This window comes from Mauremys reevesii, linkage group 2 (genome assembly GCF_016161935.1).
Source record: "Mauremys reevesii isolate NIE-2019 linkage group 2, ASM1616193v1, whole genome shotgun sequence".
NCBI lineage: Eukaryota > Metazoa > Chordata > Testudines > Geoemydidae > Mauremys > Mauremys reevesii.
This window is the reverse complement of record NC_052624.1, coordinates 220,825,878-220,840,705: the sequence shown is the minus strand read 5'-3', so window position 1 is coordinate 220,840,705 and position 14,828 is coordinate 220,825,878. Positions and strand designations below refer to the sequence as shown.

Below are 14,828 nucleotides of genomic sequence, written 5' to 3'. Positions count from 1 at the left end.
AGGACAGAAGACTTACTCAGGCAATATGACAAAACAGCCCCTGGACTTTAGGAGGTTTCCATTTTCTCCTCCTATATTTGCTTATTAAAGGATCATTCACCACCTTCAAAGGCTGTAAGGACACTCCTGCGCAAAGCTGAACCAGCAAGGTTTCAGTAGTCTCCTCTTTGAGGACAATGGGATTGCATAGAAGTAAATGAAGGTAACTTGATAGGCCTCCTCATTACTAAAATATTCTGCAGGAGAAAGGAATACAGCTTGTCTCTAAACCCAAAAATTGATGGGTGTCGCTGTTAGTGAAACTTAATTTGTGATGTAAGAGAACTTAATCTGGGATAAATGGTGCTCCTGTGAATGTAAGTTGCTCATGAATAGCTGACAGTGCTATTTGATAAACATCACTTTCAATACACAAGAGCCTGAAAGCTCCTACAGTTTAGAGAGGAATATTTTAAAGTGCACTGCAAGCAAAGGCAACTATTTGTTTGTGCCCTCCATTGGTTCTTCCTGATGTAGGACAACCTTAGCATATTTTTTTCATGACATTTTTCTGTGGCATGTTTAGGGTTGTTTTTTTTTAAATAAAAATGTCAGGTGGCTATAGTCTTTACTTTCGTTTCTTTGCTAGCAGACCTGACTAGTGATGTCTTACAAGGATGTTTTCTATGTTGCATCTCTCCAAACACAATCCCTTTCTCTCTAAGAAATGGATCCACACTTTGCTTCATTTATGGTGGAGAGGGACAGAGGGAGTAAACAATCTGTGTATAGTCTCAGAGAGGGAAGGAGAGATGTGGCTCAGGATGTTACCTAAGGCTGTAATACTAATTTCATTTTCTGGTGATCTTATCAAGTTTCTCCTACAAAGATTAGAAATAATAGATCCTTCTTTTCATATGAATATTATAAGCAAAAGAAAATCCCTGAGACTGGCTTTATATACTTTTCCTAAAGGAAGAATAAAAATCTTGTTTTGTAGGTCATCTTTAAATATCTAAACTCAGGGGCAGTTTCTCTTGTTTTTTATATAATATCAGGGTTGGAAGGGACCTCAGGAAATCATCTAGTCCAACTCCTTTCTCAAAGCAGGACCAATCCCCAGACAGATTTTTTGCCCCAGATCCCTAAATGGCCCCCTTAAGGATTGAACTCACAACCCTGGCTTTAATAGACCAGTGCTCAAACCACTGAGCTATTTCTCCCTCCCATTTCTTTAAAATGAAAATTAAATCCAAGAAATTATATGACTACAACATTAATTTAAATACATAAATTCTAGGAAAAGGTTAATGTTTCCATAGTAATCTGGGGAGATCTTCAAAAATATGAAAGGGAGTTAGATGCCCAACTCCCATTGACTGCTCTCTGTGCCTTTTGAAAATCTGTCCCTGGACCTATACTGTACACATTATAGTTCAAGTCCTACCTCTCAGCCTCCTAAATACTAAATGCATAGAAGAGCCTTATGTGAAACAAGGAACCAGACTCCACAGTCCCTTTTTGCTGCACATACATAAAAAACATAGTTACACCTCTGCAATTGATAAATTTTATAAATCAGATCCTTAGTTGGTGTAAACTGGCTGAGGTTTGGGCCCTACTGGAGCATTGTGGGTGTTAATATTAGTATGAGAAACATTTAAAATTTCCTATTCCAATGCATTTATATGTATTAGCCAATATTTTCAAAATTATGTGCCTAAATCTAGGCTCATTATTCTATATTTAGGCACCTACAAAAATAATCTGATCCCCTGCCCCCCCCCCCCGCCCCCAAGAGTTTGAGCACCAAAGAATTCCCATTGACCTTTTTAACTAAATTAAAGTTGACCTGGTTTATAAACAAATTCTTTAGTGTTGGTGGGGTGTAGAAGAAAGGGCCTTGGCTGATTACCATATTTTAGCTGGAGTCTAATTATAGTGGATGAGAGTCAATAGGCCTGAAGAAACATGATTTGTTGGGAACAGTACATTGAATGCTGAATGAATTGTCCTTTTACATCCTAAACCTCCCTTTTTATTTAGCCATGCCATGAATATTTTAATGAACAGTAAACATTTAAAATAGAGTTAAAGTGTATAACTGGTTTTGAAAGGGAAACTGCCTCTTGAAACTTGTGGCAAAGGATTTTACACTGAATAGGTTTTCCTCAGTGCTGGTTTAGTTTAGAGATTATTACAATTAGTGCTTTAGTGAGATAACATGTCTATGTCACTGTTGCATAGCTAGATATAATTGTTTAGTTATCACAGGAAAATACACTAGCATCTGGAAATGAGATGTGTTTGATGGGATCTTGTGAAGAATTTCCCTTTTCTGCCCCCTCTGCCCATACCCTTACCGCTTTCCATAGAGTTTTAGACTTTTTGTATATATTTTGCAACCTTGGGAAAACTTGAAGAAAATAATGACTCGTCATTCCTGTAATATAAAAGGTTTCCCCCTCTTTCTTTCTTTCAACAGACAAAGATTGCCATCGAAGCGCTAAGAGACAGACACCAAAAATTACCAGGAAATATATCAAGGGCTCTATTGGAACGATTTGATAAACATCAGAAAGATGACTAGTGTGTTTACTTATGTTTAAAATGCACATACCTTGTTGTAAAAGTATTAATAACTACATGTTACTGTACTTTGAACTTTTAAAAAAATTACAGTTTTTCACCCAACAAGGGCTATCTCTCTTATGTCTCTGATCAGCAAGTAGAAACGGGCCAAAACTCAAATTCTTAAAAGATAAAATTGGCTTACAAAGGATTTTGAAAAATTTAGGCTTGTGCTCATTTTACTAGTTTATGGTACGTGAAGATGGCCTGAAAAGGTGGGGGTGTTTTTTGGAGGAGGAATTTTCCACCCCACCCCCCACTTAGGTTTTGATCCTGGTACCACTGAAAGCCATAAACCTGATCCAAAGCCCATTTTAAGTCAATGGGAATAGGAATAGGCCAATAATAAACGCCTAGTCTGGTTTTGTTGGGGAACCTCTTGGGGTGTCTCAGATAGGCATTGTGGGCTCACTTTAATTGAAATGACAGCATGTTCCTTAGAAGTTATGTTTTAAACAGGTGCTAACAAAAACAAATTAAAATCCAGAGTTTAACGCCTAAGAATGCTTTGACTGCTCAATAACACAGCTCCCGTTGTGCTAGTTCTCCAGTCATCACAGATTTTTCCAAGGCAGACAACACCTAAAATTTTCTAATACAAAAAAGAAAGAAGAAACCCTCCCAGATCCTGAGAGGGAGAAAAACTCTTCAGGCCTTCTTGATGCACCAGAAACAATCAAAAAAAGCACAAACCCATCTTTTCTCCTTTGAAGGTTACTTTTAAATTTTTGGCGTTTCACCAAGTTTAACAGTAATTTGCTTGGCTTAGATGCTCTGATATAGTACATCATATTAATTCTTTGACAGCAGAATTACTAACTTATTCAAACATTGGAAAAAGCTGAAGCACTGTCTAATGTTTGAATTGCTTAGATCGTAAACATAAGGAGTGAAAATCCTGACCCTGCTATACTCAATAGTAAAATCCCTTTGACTTTAATTGAACCAATGTTTTATCCAAGAATGTTAGAGATGAACTCCCAAGTGGCAGTGACAGAAAACTTCCTACTCAAAGATGCATTTTTTGCTTTTATTTCATGCAATTATTGCCCTTATAGTATTTGCTCTTTAATGACTCCAGAAGACTGAGCAAACATTTATTCTTTTGTGCTTTAATCTTCTTGCAATAGCCACTTGTCTACTATTACAAGAGGAAAATCAGGAAAATTTGATCTGAAGAAACAACTCCAGATGGTCATTTTGTACAGCATCACGGTCTGCTTGATTTGATATTAGAATGTGTAGAGTACAAACATTTGAGCTAAATCTATGTACATAAAAACAAGTGCCCTGAAGCATTTAGATTTCTTGTCTTCTTGAAAGCTCAATTTGAAAAGTATCCAGTACAGAAGTATATGAGTACAGAAAAGAATCAAAACTAAATGCCCTGTTGCTTCTCTCTACATATTAATGTAAAACTAGTATTTTAAATATGATGCATGAAATCCTGGAAACAAATAAAATTGGAAGTTATACTTGACTCACTCTTGTAAAACTGATAAGCTTCGGTGTGTGGATTCCTTCTTCAAACACGCTTTCATAATGAACAGGAGTACCTGTGGCACCTTAGAGACTAACCCATTTATTTGAGCATAAGCTTTCGTAGGCTACAGCCCACTTCATCAGATGCATAGAATGGAACACACAGTAAGAAGATATATATACATACAGAGAACATGAAAAGGTGGAAGTAGCCATACCAACAGTAAGAGGCTAATTAATTAAGATGAGCTATTATCAGCAGAAGGAAAAATGGCTGCTACTCTGAAATCTTTCATAATGGTATTTTACCAAATACGTTGTCACCAGTGCTCATACTCATATTTTCCAGTTGTGTGCACTTCTGCAGTGAACCTCCTCCTATACCTTTAAGTGGCCAAATTTCAGCTGTTTTGACAAAAAGAAACCAGAAGTGAGTCTTGTAGCCTCTCTCCCTTTCTTTAGAGCTCTGAGGAAAGGGCCAGCCCAAATGGAGATCAATGATTTGCCCCTTGTGGCTAATGCAGAATAGTAGGTTCTCATCTAGCACCCTCTAGGAGTCCAGTAAATTAAACTCAAACTCTTCACTTATATCCAGGCTCACGTCTCTGCACTCTTCATCCCTTCTTCGGCTCTGCAGCATTGTCTTACTGCCCTTGTACAGAGCAACTCCTCCCAGGGCTGTCTTCCTGGAGGCCTGTTTCCAAACCCAGGAGTCCTGCTCACCCTTGTCAAGTTGTTTATGCACCTTTTCCAGTGGCCAGACCCTGCCATGCCACTGGGTTCCAGTCTAGAATGAGCAGATGAAGTTGGCTCCATCAGGCCCCTTGCTGCCATATCCCTGGACTCCTTCCTACCACAGCAGCCCCTTCCTGGGCTCTTTGTACTCCTCTTCCCTTCTAGGATCTCCACTCTCTAACCTCCCCCCTTTTTTTTTAATGGCAAAGCAGACTTGACTGAATAGTCTATAGCAGTGATACTCAGACCTCTCTGGTTCAGGCGACCAGCAGAGCGCCCCCCGCGGCATGCCGCCCCAAGCACACACTTGGCGTGCTGCGGCGTGGAGCCGCCCCTGTCTATTAGTGAATAACCAAGGGCTGGTGAGTGAATAAGGGGTATTGAAGTAACCTAGGTGGAAACCTACTTTAATCTTTCATTGCCACAGTATCAGTAGGCCTTGAGAAGATGGCTTCACATTGTTGAGTGAAAAGCACAATCCACACCAATACTAAGCTTAACTAGTTTAAAGCTTTAATATGAAAATTTTAGGACAATATATTACCACCTTAATTAAGCAAAAAGCATAAGTAAAGCAGATAGAGCAGACAGCATAATATGGAACGGACACAAACAACACATCTCGAAGAACAACAGTTACCAAAGGTGAGTAACCGTTTCTTATCTTTTTCTGAGGTGCGGGTAAGCTGTTTGCTAGTGTTGGATTACTGCTGGTCCACTCTGGTTAATGTCCTGCATTGTTCCAATCAATATTACCCAAAAGAGCCACAGTAGTGTGAATTCATTGTTTATATATATATATATATATATATATATATATATATATATATATATATATATATATATATATATAATAGATTGAGTAAAATCAGGTATGACATTTTCAATAATCAAGTATTAAATATACATTCTTGTCATTAGGGGAAAAAAAGACTTAAAAAATAGCTTTAACACCTCCAGGTTTTGAGAAAAGAAACATGAAATTTACCAGGGAGATAGCATCTAGATTACTAATGTGTTGTCCTTGGTCTAATGAAAATCCATTTAGATTTGCCTGAATTATAAGGATTTTAAAAATAAATTTTGAGCATGTACACATTTTTATCATATAACAATGAGGTTTTTTAAAAACTAAAGATCTTCCAATATTCCATTGGCACTACATGTTTTTATGTTAGCAGAGCACTAATACTCATTCAGCAAACAATCTCTTACTATTGGCACTGCACACATACATATGAAAGCTGTGTGGCATTTCTCATCCAGGGTCCAATCCAAAACTCATTGAAGGGCTCGCAATCAGGACAGTAGTGCATAGGTTAGATGGGAAGTAAGGCAGGGGTATATAGAGACTGTGTCACTGCAGAAATTTAATTTTGTATAGGGAATGAGGCAAGGATCACACACTAAACAATGAGGATAAAAATAAGTATCATACAGGTGTTTCAGTCACTGTACTGTGGAACCTGTGCACCGCAGATGTTGTGTGGGAAGGGATAGTATTTGTTCATTGAATTGAAATCTGCATTGTAATGAATATACACAAGGGAGCAGTTAGTGTTGCAGCGGCCACCCTAAATTTGTCATTTCCTGACTTTTGAGTACACCTCTACCTCGATATAACACTGTCCTTGGGAGCCAAAAAAATCTTACCGCATTACAGGTGAAACCATGTTATATTGAACTTGCTTTGATCCACCGGAGTGCGCAGCCCCGCCCCGCTCCGCTCCCCGGAGCACTGCTTTACTGCGTTATATCCAAATTCGTGTTATATCGGGTGGCATTATATCAAGGTAGCGCTGTATTTCGCTTTGCATCCTTAATGTCCCTTTTAGGTTGTTCTGTTGTTTATCATAATTTATATGCTGTATAAAAATGTGGTGGGTGCTGTACATACATATGACAGGTCACTGACTCAAAAAAGCATGCATTCTAAACAGACAACTTTTCCAATTTTCCAATTTTCATCAATGTTTTTAACTATTGTGTTGGGGATTTTTTAACAAGGATATGTACATGCACACCTCTCGCATTTTCATTTTTTGTTTTACACAAGCATTCTTAAAAGGCAGTTTTTGTCCAATGTCTGGGGAGTGTCATTATAGACGTACTGCTTCCCAGGAGAGGGTGAGTGTTTCCATAATGTCAGAATAAGTTGAAGATTGGACTGGATTTACTTTTATTTAAGTTTCTGTGATGGGGCATGTCCCCCACACAGGGTTAAGAGGGGTTAAGGTGACCAGGCAGGCCAATTAATTCCAGTGGGTGCACCTGGAGGAGGAGCCAGGGAGTATGCCACTAATTCAGCTGAGCAGAAGGCGGGGCCAGTATAAAGCCCAGGCGCAGTGATCAGGAAGGGGACAGCAGGAAGGCAGGCTGCGGTTACTCCCTGAGTAGAGGGAGTTGGGACACTGGCAAGGGCTGAGAGGGGAGAAAGTCAGAGGAGTAGGAAGAAGCCCAAGGAAACAGTAGCAAGGAGTCAGACTGTGCAGAGACCTTGGCTGCTTATTATAGGGTCCCTGGCCTGGAACCCAGTGAAGAGGGCTGGCCTGGGTTCCCTTACTATCTACTGGCAAGGGTATTGTAGACACTAGCCAGACAGCAGGTCCAGAAGGATTCCCCGGAAGGAATTAATTACTAACATTCTGCAAGTGATGGCAGTGTTCATTTGGTCAAAGGGGATTCATTTATGCAGCTACCTGGACTTCTTCGTCATCAGTGCAGCAGTCTGCTCAGGAGTCTTGTTTAATTTGATTTAGTCTTGGTCAGCACATTTCTTGAAAGCAAAGAGACACTTCATTTGATTCCTTCTCAACAGCTCTTGTACCGAGACATGGTACTGCCTGCCAGGTTAGCAAAGCCTGAGACTGACTCCGATTCAGTAGTAACACTTCCTGCTTCCCATCACAAGTTCTATGCGGGAACCTGTCCCAATAAATGTAATTGCATTAGTTTACTTTGCAACCTGTATGCCTATTACACAAAAAACAGTCCTTCTCTGTTGCTAACTAAAGAATCTCTTCTCTTCAGGTGAACCTATTTGTGGGACTTCATACGATGGGTAAAGGTGTTTTGCTGGTATAAATTATAACAGCAGCAAGTGGATTTGCAGATCACTCATTTGAAATAATAGTGTACCAGCAGTGTTTGCTTCCCCAATCGTCTCCTTGGGTGTTTACTGTAAAACCTAATGATAAATGTTGGTACAGTTACCCATTTCACTGCAGACCATTTTAGTAGAAACATTCAACAAGCATGCTTGCTTATTCCCCTCTGACTGCCCCCTGTCACCCCATCCAACCCCGCCTCCTTCCTGACTGCTCCCCTGGGACCTCTGCCCCCATTCAACCCTCTGTTTCCCCCGACCACCCTGACCCCTATCCACACCCCCACCACCTGACCACCACCTCAAATTTCCCTGCCCTCTATCCACCCCTCACTTCTCCCTGCCCCCTTACTGCACTGCCTGGAGCACCGGTGGCTGGTGGTGCTACAGCTGTGCTGCCCTGCTGGAGCTGGGCCACACCGCCACCACCACTGTGCAGCACAGAGCACCAGATCAGGCCACGCTTTGCAGTTGCACTGCCCCAGGAGCTCACAGCCCCGCTGCCCAGAGCATTGTGCCAGTGGCAGAGCGAGCTGAGGCTAAGGGGGAGAAGGAACAGTGGGGGAGGGGCTGGGGGTGAGCCTCCTCGGCCAGCAGCTCGGGGGCCAGGCAAGATGGTCCCGCTGGCCGGATATGGCCCGCGGGCCGTAGTTTGCCCACCTCTGCTCTAGACATTCCTTGCCACAATTATAGAAAAATAATTACCACCCTCTTCACCCAATAATTAGAATATATAATAACTCAGCAGTTACACATATTTAGATCTTTCTAATGTCCTACCGGAGTCCTCTCTTACCCTTGAAATAAACAAATGGGCTTTTGCTGAGCAAAGATCCTCTGAAGATCAATAAACTAGGACTATTTCAGACTTATGACAGTGCTGGTCACATACATCACATCAAGGATGTAATTGCCTTGAGAACAAGCAAGGTCTCAAGATTCTAATTTTATTTATTTTATTTATATATATAGTTAGAAAAATGTATATATAAACTGCATATATTTGATAATATCCTTTTCCGCCTCCCTCTATATGTCACTTGTGGCAGTGTAAAAGACACACATATTTAAAAAAAAAAAAGCCCCCTTTATGATGCCAGAGAGGTGTAAAGTGGCTTTATTATAAATTCAGTGTAATTGAATTTGATCAATTACTAGATAGGTATCTGATCATAGAATATTATGGTTGGAAGGGACCTCAGGAGGTCCTCTAGTCCAACCCCCTGCTCAAAGCAGGACCAATCCCCAGACAGATTTTTACCCCAGTTCCCTAAATGTCCCCCTCAAGGATTGAACTAACAACCCTGGGTTTAGCATGTCAATGCTCAAATCACTGAGCTACCCCTCAAGCAAACCCTGAGGGCTACTGGTTATCTGCCAAAGATGACATCAGGAGATGATGTAGAGGCATATCTCCTCTCATTTGAAAAGACTGCTCAGTGTGCGACGTGGCCTCAGGAGCAGTAGGCCAGCATTCTCGCCCCCTTTTTATGTGGAGAGGCCCAGAAGGCCTACTTTGACTTGCCAGCCACGGACGCCACTGACTATACCCGGCTGAAGGCAGAGATCCTAGCACGATCAGGGGTAATGGCAGCGGTAAGGGCCCAGAGGTTCCATGAGTGGAAATACCAGGAGAATAAACCCCCATGGTCCCAGCTATTCGACCTCATACACCTCGCGCGGAAGTGGTTACAGCCCGAGGTGTGCACCCCGGAGGAGATTTTGGAGACCCTGGTCATGGACCATTACATGCAGGAACTGCCACCAGATCTCCGTAAATGGGTAGGCCTGAACGATGAGATGATCACAGTGATAGAAAGATGGATGACAGCCAGGGAACTGACCCAACTACCCAAGGAAGACCCCTTATATCCTACTGCTTGCTCCTTAATAACCCTAAATTAAATGTTCTTTCACATGCCAAAAATCAAAAATGTAAAACAGTAGCACGGCAACTGGACATATAAATGTGATCACTAATCATTTAAAAAAAAAACCGAAGTTTTTCATCCACTCCTCTTTCAAATTCCATTTTAAAACACACTTCTTTAATACTTTGCTCTCTGTATGCTTCACAGAAGTGCTGTAACAAAATAAATGATAATCCTGCAGTGCTGTGTGATAAATCCCATACTTTGGGCAACTGTTGTTGGATCATTCCCTCCATTCCCATAAGTGGAAGGGGCTCATATAGTGCATTTCTTGTGGGGAAAAGGAGCACCAAATGGGAGATCCACAGCCCAATGGCACCAGGCCCCTCCCCTTTCTGATGCCCCTATCTAGACGCTTTGTGTGAATTGGGTTGCTATAAGGGACGTAAATTTGGCAGATTTCAGATTGCAAACCCAAACTGCAAATGAATGGGAGCTAAAGGAGGGGGTAGGGGTCTGCTGATATTAAGTAATGCTAGACAGAGAGGAGGGTGCGTATACAGTACATATTTCAAATGGTTTAGTGATACTGGGTCAGATATCTGTTACACTGGTGTAAATCTGAAGTCATCCATTTATGCCAGTGTAAGTATTTCCCGAGTAAGAACTGTAACTGCACACTCTTAATGAGCCTGATCCAAAGTCACTGAAGTCTAGTTTGAAAAAAACTGCCATTGACTTCAGTGGCCTCTGAATCAGCCTAGAAGTGAATAGCTTCACATTCATAGGTGGGAGTTTGTTTGTTTGTTAACAACAGTCTCCAGCGAGTAATGTTTACATGCAATCTGAAGGCAAGTATAAATACTTTCCCCAAATTCAGTCTGTCATATTTTCCTCATGCAAAGAAGGTTGCATCTTCCACCCACTGAATCACAGGAGGCTCACAGGTTTTTCTTCCGTGGTTAGCTAAGAGAATGTGGCCTTTCCTGGATTATGCAGATTTAAAGTTCATTAAATAATGAGGTGAGAGTGTCACCCCTGCTCTAGCCCCTGTACATTATCTAAAATGGCTGGATTGACATTGGCTTTGCATCTGGCTGGGTGAGGCCTCCCTTTGCACAGGCAATGTGGAAGACAGGCATAGGGATGCCTTCTGGTGGATCCCCATAAACTCAGTGTAGGAGGTGTCTGAGGCTGGGAGGAGCATAGCAGGGCCAGGGCCGCAGTACACAGCATTAGGAAATTCCAAGCAGTACTATATGCCATAGGGAAGCACCTGTAACCTAGACAGGAGCCTCTCCTCCAGCCCCTGGAATAGCCCAGGATCAGGAGGGCACAACCGTGGTTTAAAGCCAACATGGTCCACCATATCCTGAGGCTGCGACTTCTGTATCTTGTGCCTTTCAGGCTATGCTTGCATGGAGTTTGTACCTATGACCCACTCTGTATTCTGTGTTGTAATTTGAAATCAATATATTTGAAAATGTAGAAAAATATTCCAAAAATAGTTATAATAAATTTAAATTGGTATTCAATTATTAAGAGTGAGATTAAAACTGTGATTAATCACCACTATTTTTTTTTAATCTCGCCATTACTGGCCTGTCTGCCGGGCTCACGCCCATCCGTCCAGCTCTTTGTCAAAAGCAGGAAAAGTGGCCATCCTTCACCTCTTGGAGCTGAGCAACAAAACTAACCCTTTCCTTTCCACCAAGAAAGAGTCTCATTATTTTGTGGGACAACCTGGCTGATATCTGCTCTTTTAAAAGGCGCTTTGATAGGGTTTAGTTGTTTGTTTTTATATAATCACTTAATTACCATTTTGAAGTGTTTTAGCTCATTTTCTCTTTTGTATCCTAACCAATACATTGATAGACTTTAGCATGGATTTCTTAGTGTGTTTGCCATGGAGCTAAGCAGGCTGAAGTCTCTGTATCCTAACCCTGAATCTTGTTTAAAACTGTGTAATATTGGAGAGTTTCAGGGTCATGTTAACATCTTTGATTCTTTTTGTGTCCTCCCCTCTTGTTTACCTCCTAAAATTATTGTACCTCTTAAAAGATTTGTATGTATAACCTCAGATTTTGGTTACTTAAAAAAATGCCCACAAAACCTCACATGCCATCAAGCATTAATTGAAGGTGAATGGACTTCCACTGGAGATTTTGGGGAACAGGTGCAAAATTAGACTTATTATACTGGTAAACAGGAAATATAATAAATTAGTCCTGACTTATATTTTTAAACATTAAATAATCGTGAAGCATTCAAATCAAGTGACCAAAATTCAATATGGCATAACTGCTGATATTTTAAAAATTTTCTCATATGAGTGCTGTTAGAAGGTATTATTGATCCTAAGTATTTGCTTCTAATTGTTCTACTAGCTCTGTGGAGGTTCTCTGATATAATTTTACATGAGTGAATTGTTTTTGTTTTTTATTGTTCAGTTCTTTTCCTGTATCTTTAAAGTACGTCTCATCAGAGTCTCAGTCCTCTTTGCTTTGACTTTTCCTTTCTTTCTTTATATTTTGTGTTGTGTTTTTATCTTCTACAGAGAGAAATCATCAAGATTTCTGCTTTAAAAAGTCAGTGTGATAGTAAATGTTTTCCGCAAACAGCATCAATAAATGATACATCAATTTAAGTGGCATAAATAAGGGCAAGTGGATAAAATAGAAAAGGAATAAAGAAAAGGGAATAAAAAGTGATGGTGAATAAAATGTATGTATGCATCAGATATGGTTAGTTTGTCTACTGATTGTCAATTCTTTGTCTTAAGCTGTGAACTAATATATATATATATATATATATATATATATATATTAGTTCACAAAAAATATACCAAAACATCTAATTTTAATTGCTTTCCTGAGAGCTGTTTTTTCCCATGTTCTACAGGTGTGTAAAGCTCTGAACTTTAGAGACCCAGGCCTATAGAACAGTATTGTTTCTTATGGGTAGTGTTGAGAAAATTTCACCTGCTTTTTGGACTAAGTTACAGTCAGTATTTGTCCATTTTTAATATACAAGGTTTTCCTTTTTTCCAAATATCCTTCATCCACTACAAGTGTTTTTTCTTCCATGTAGGGAGAATATTTATCTCTCAAAAGAAGCGGTATTCTGCATTTTGCTTAAGGTATTTTAAGAGTCAGAACTGAATTCCCTTATTGCTTTCAGGTAACCTGAGATGACATCAGTTAATTGCTTCCTTTATTCTATCTTCAACACCACACACTGTTCTAGTTTCATGTGTAGAAATCATGGAATCTCTCTTTATAGCTACTATTTGTTGTGATGGTGGCTTGAACAGTACTCTATCCTACTAAAGAAATTATGCCTATGATAGTTTGTTTTGTAATTGTTTCTTAAAGTTACAATTAAAAATTATAATAAAACAGATATCCCTCTAGAAGTGACAGACAGGATATAGACCAGGGGTTCTCAAAAGGGGGGTCGTGACCCCTCAGGGGGTCGTAAGGTTATGACCTGGGGAGTCGTGAGCTGTCAGTCTTCACCCCACACCCGCTTCACTTCCAGCATTTATAATAGTGTTAAATATTTTTAAAGTGTTTTTAATTTATAAGGGGGGTTGCACTCAGACTTGCTGTGTGAAAGGTGTCACCACTACAAAAGTCTGAGAACCACTGATATAGACTTACCCCTAGATAAAAGTGGCTGCATTAGTGTCCAAGAAAAATGGCAGTCAAAAACATAGCAACATTTGTGAGGGGTGAAGGGAACAAAAGTAGACTACTCTGACGTCTTCTATTTTCAAGTTTAGTATGTTATAAAAACTGGCTCACTTAACATTACTCTTAAATAACAGGATACAAAATCAGCTAATCTGCCTTTAATCTGAGTATTCTACTTTAATCTCAAATACTTTAGTGTAGCTTGAAGAATCCATAACTGCACCCTTACGGTCACAGAGATAACTTTTCAAGATGCAAGATTGTTCTAATGTTGTGAATAAAAAGACATTTTGAGGCTTTGAAACCTGTAAGAGAGCTTCAGAGGGCTCCCTAAACGTTACACCTTCCACTACATTCTCAGGGCTGGCTCCAGGTTTTCTACCTCCCCAAGCGAGAAAAAAAAAAGACAATCGGTGGCACTTTGGCAGCAGCTCAATCGCGCCGCTCTATTCTTTGGCAGCAGTTTGGCGGCAGATCCTTCACTCCCTCTCTTCCTCTTCGGCAGCAGCTCAAAGAGAAAGAGAGGGACTGAGGGACCCGCCGCCAAATTCCCACAGAAGACCCGGATGGGCCACCCCAATATCGGATGGAGTGCTGCCCCTTTGTATTGGCCTTCCCTGGCACCTGCTTCCTTAGCTGGTGCATGGAGCCGGCCCTGTACATTCTGCAGATCCATTAAGAAACCTCAAGATTTAATTCAACAGTTATGCATAGCCACAAAGAATTATATAATTCTTCATAATTCCCCCTAGCAAATCTAATTCCTTATGTTATTATTTAGGATACTTTAATGGATTTCATTTGGATTTGAGACAACAGTGATTAACACATCGATGTTCCTGACATGCTTGCTAAATGTCTCTGGGGTTCAGGAGTTATGTTGTAAGTAAACTGATTGAAATATATTTCTCCTCTAGAGGGCAGTCTCCAGTCCAGATCATATACTGAACTGTAGCAAGAAGAACAGGAGTACTTGTGGCACCTTAAAGACTAACAAATTTATTGTAGCATGAGCTTTCGTGAGCTTCAGCTCACTTCTTCGGATGCATAGAATGGAACACACAGACAGGAGATATTTATACATACAGAGAACTTGAAAAGGTGGAAGTATGCATAACAACAGGAAAAGTCTAATCAATTGAGATGAGCTCTTATCAGCAGGAGGAAAAAAAAACTTTTTGAAGTGATAATTAAGATGGCCAATAGAAGGTGTGAGGAGAACTTAACATAGGGAAATAGATTCAATTAGTGTAATGACCCAACCATTCCCAGTCTTTGTTTAGGCCAGTGTTAATTGTATCTAGTTTGCATATTAATTCAAGTTCAGCA

At 40.3% G+C, this 14,828-nt stretch overlaps 1 protein-coding gene across 2 annotated transcripts in view; it reads left to right on the top strand.

The window, feature by feature from the left end:
- LOC120399366 (transmembrane protein 68-like) overlaps positions 1–4,055 on the top strand; it is a 47,771-nt gene extending 43,716 nt beyond the window's left edge. For both annotated transcript variants that reach the window (XM_039527552.1, XM_039527553.1), the window contains exon 6: positions 2,465–4,055. In XM_039527552.1, the coding sequence (XP_039383486.1) occupies positions 2,465–2,569 (105 nt within the window). In that variant the 3' untranslated portion in view covers positions 2,570–4,055. The remainder of the gene's footprint in view (positions 1–2,464) is intronic.
- The last annotated feature ends 10,773 nt before the right edge of the window (positions 4,056–14,828 follow it).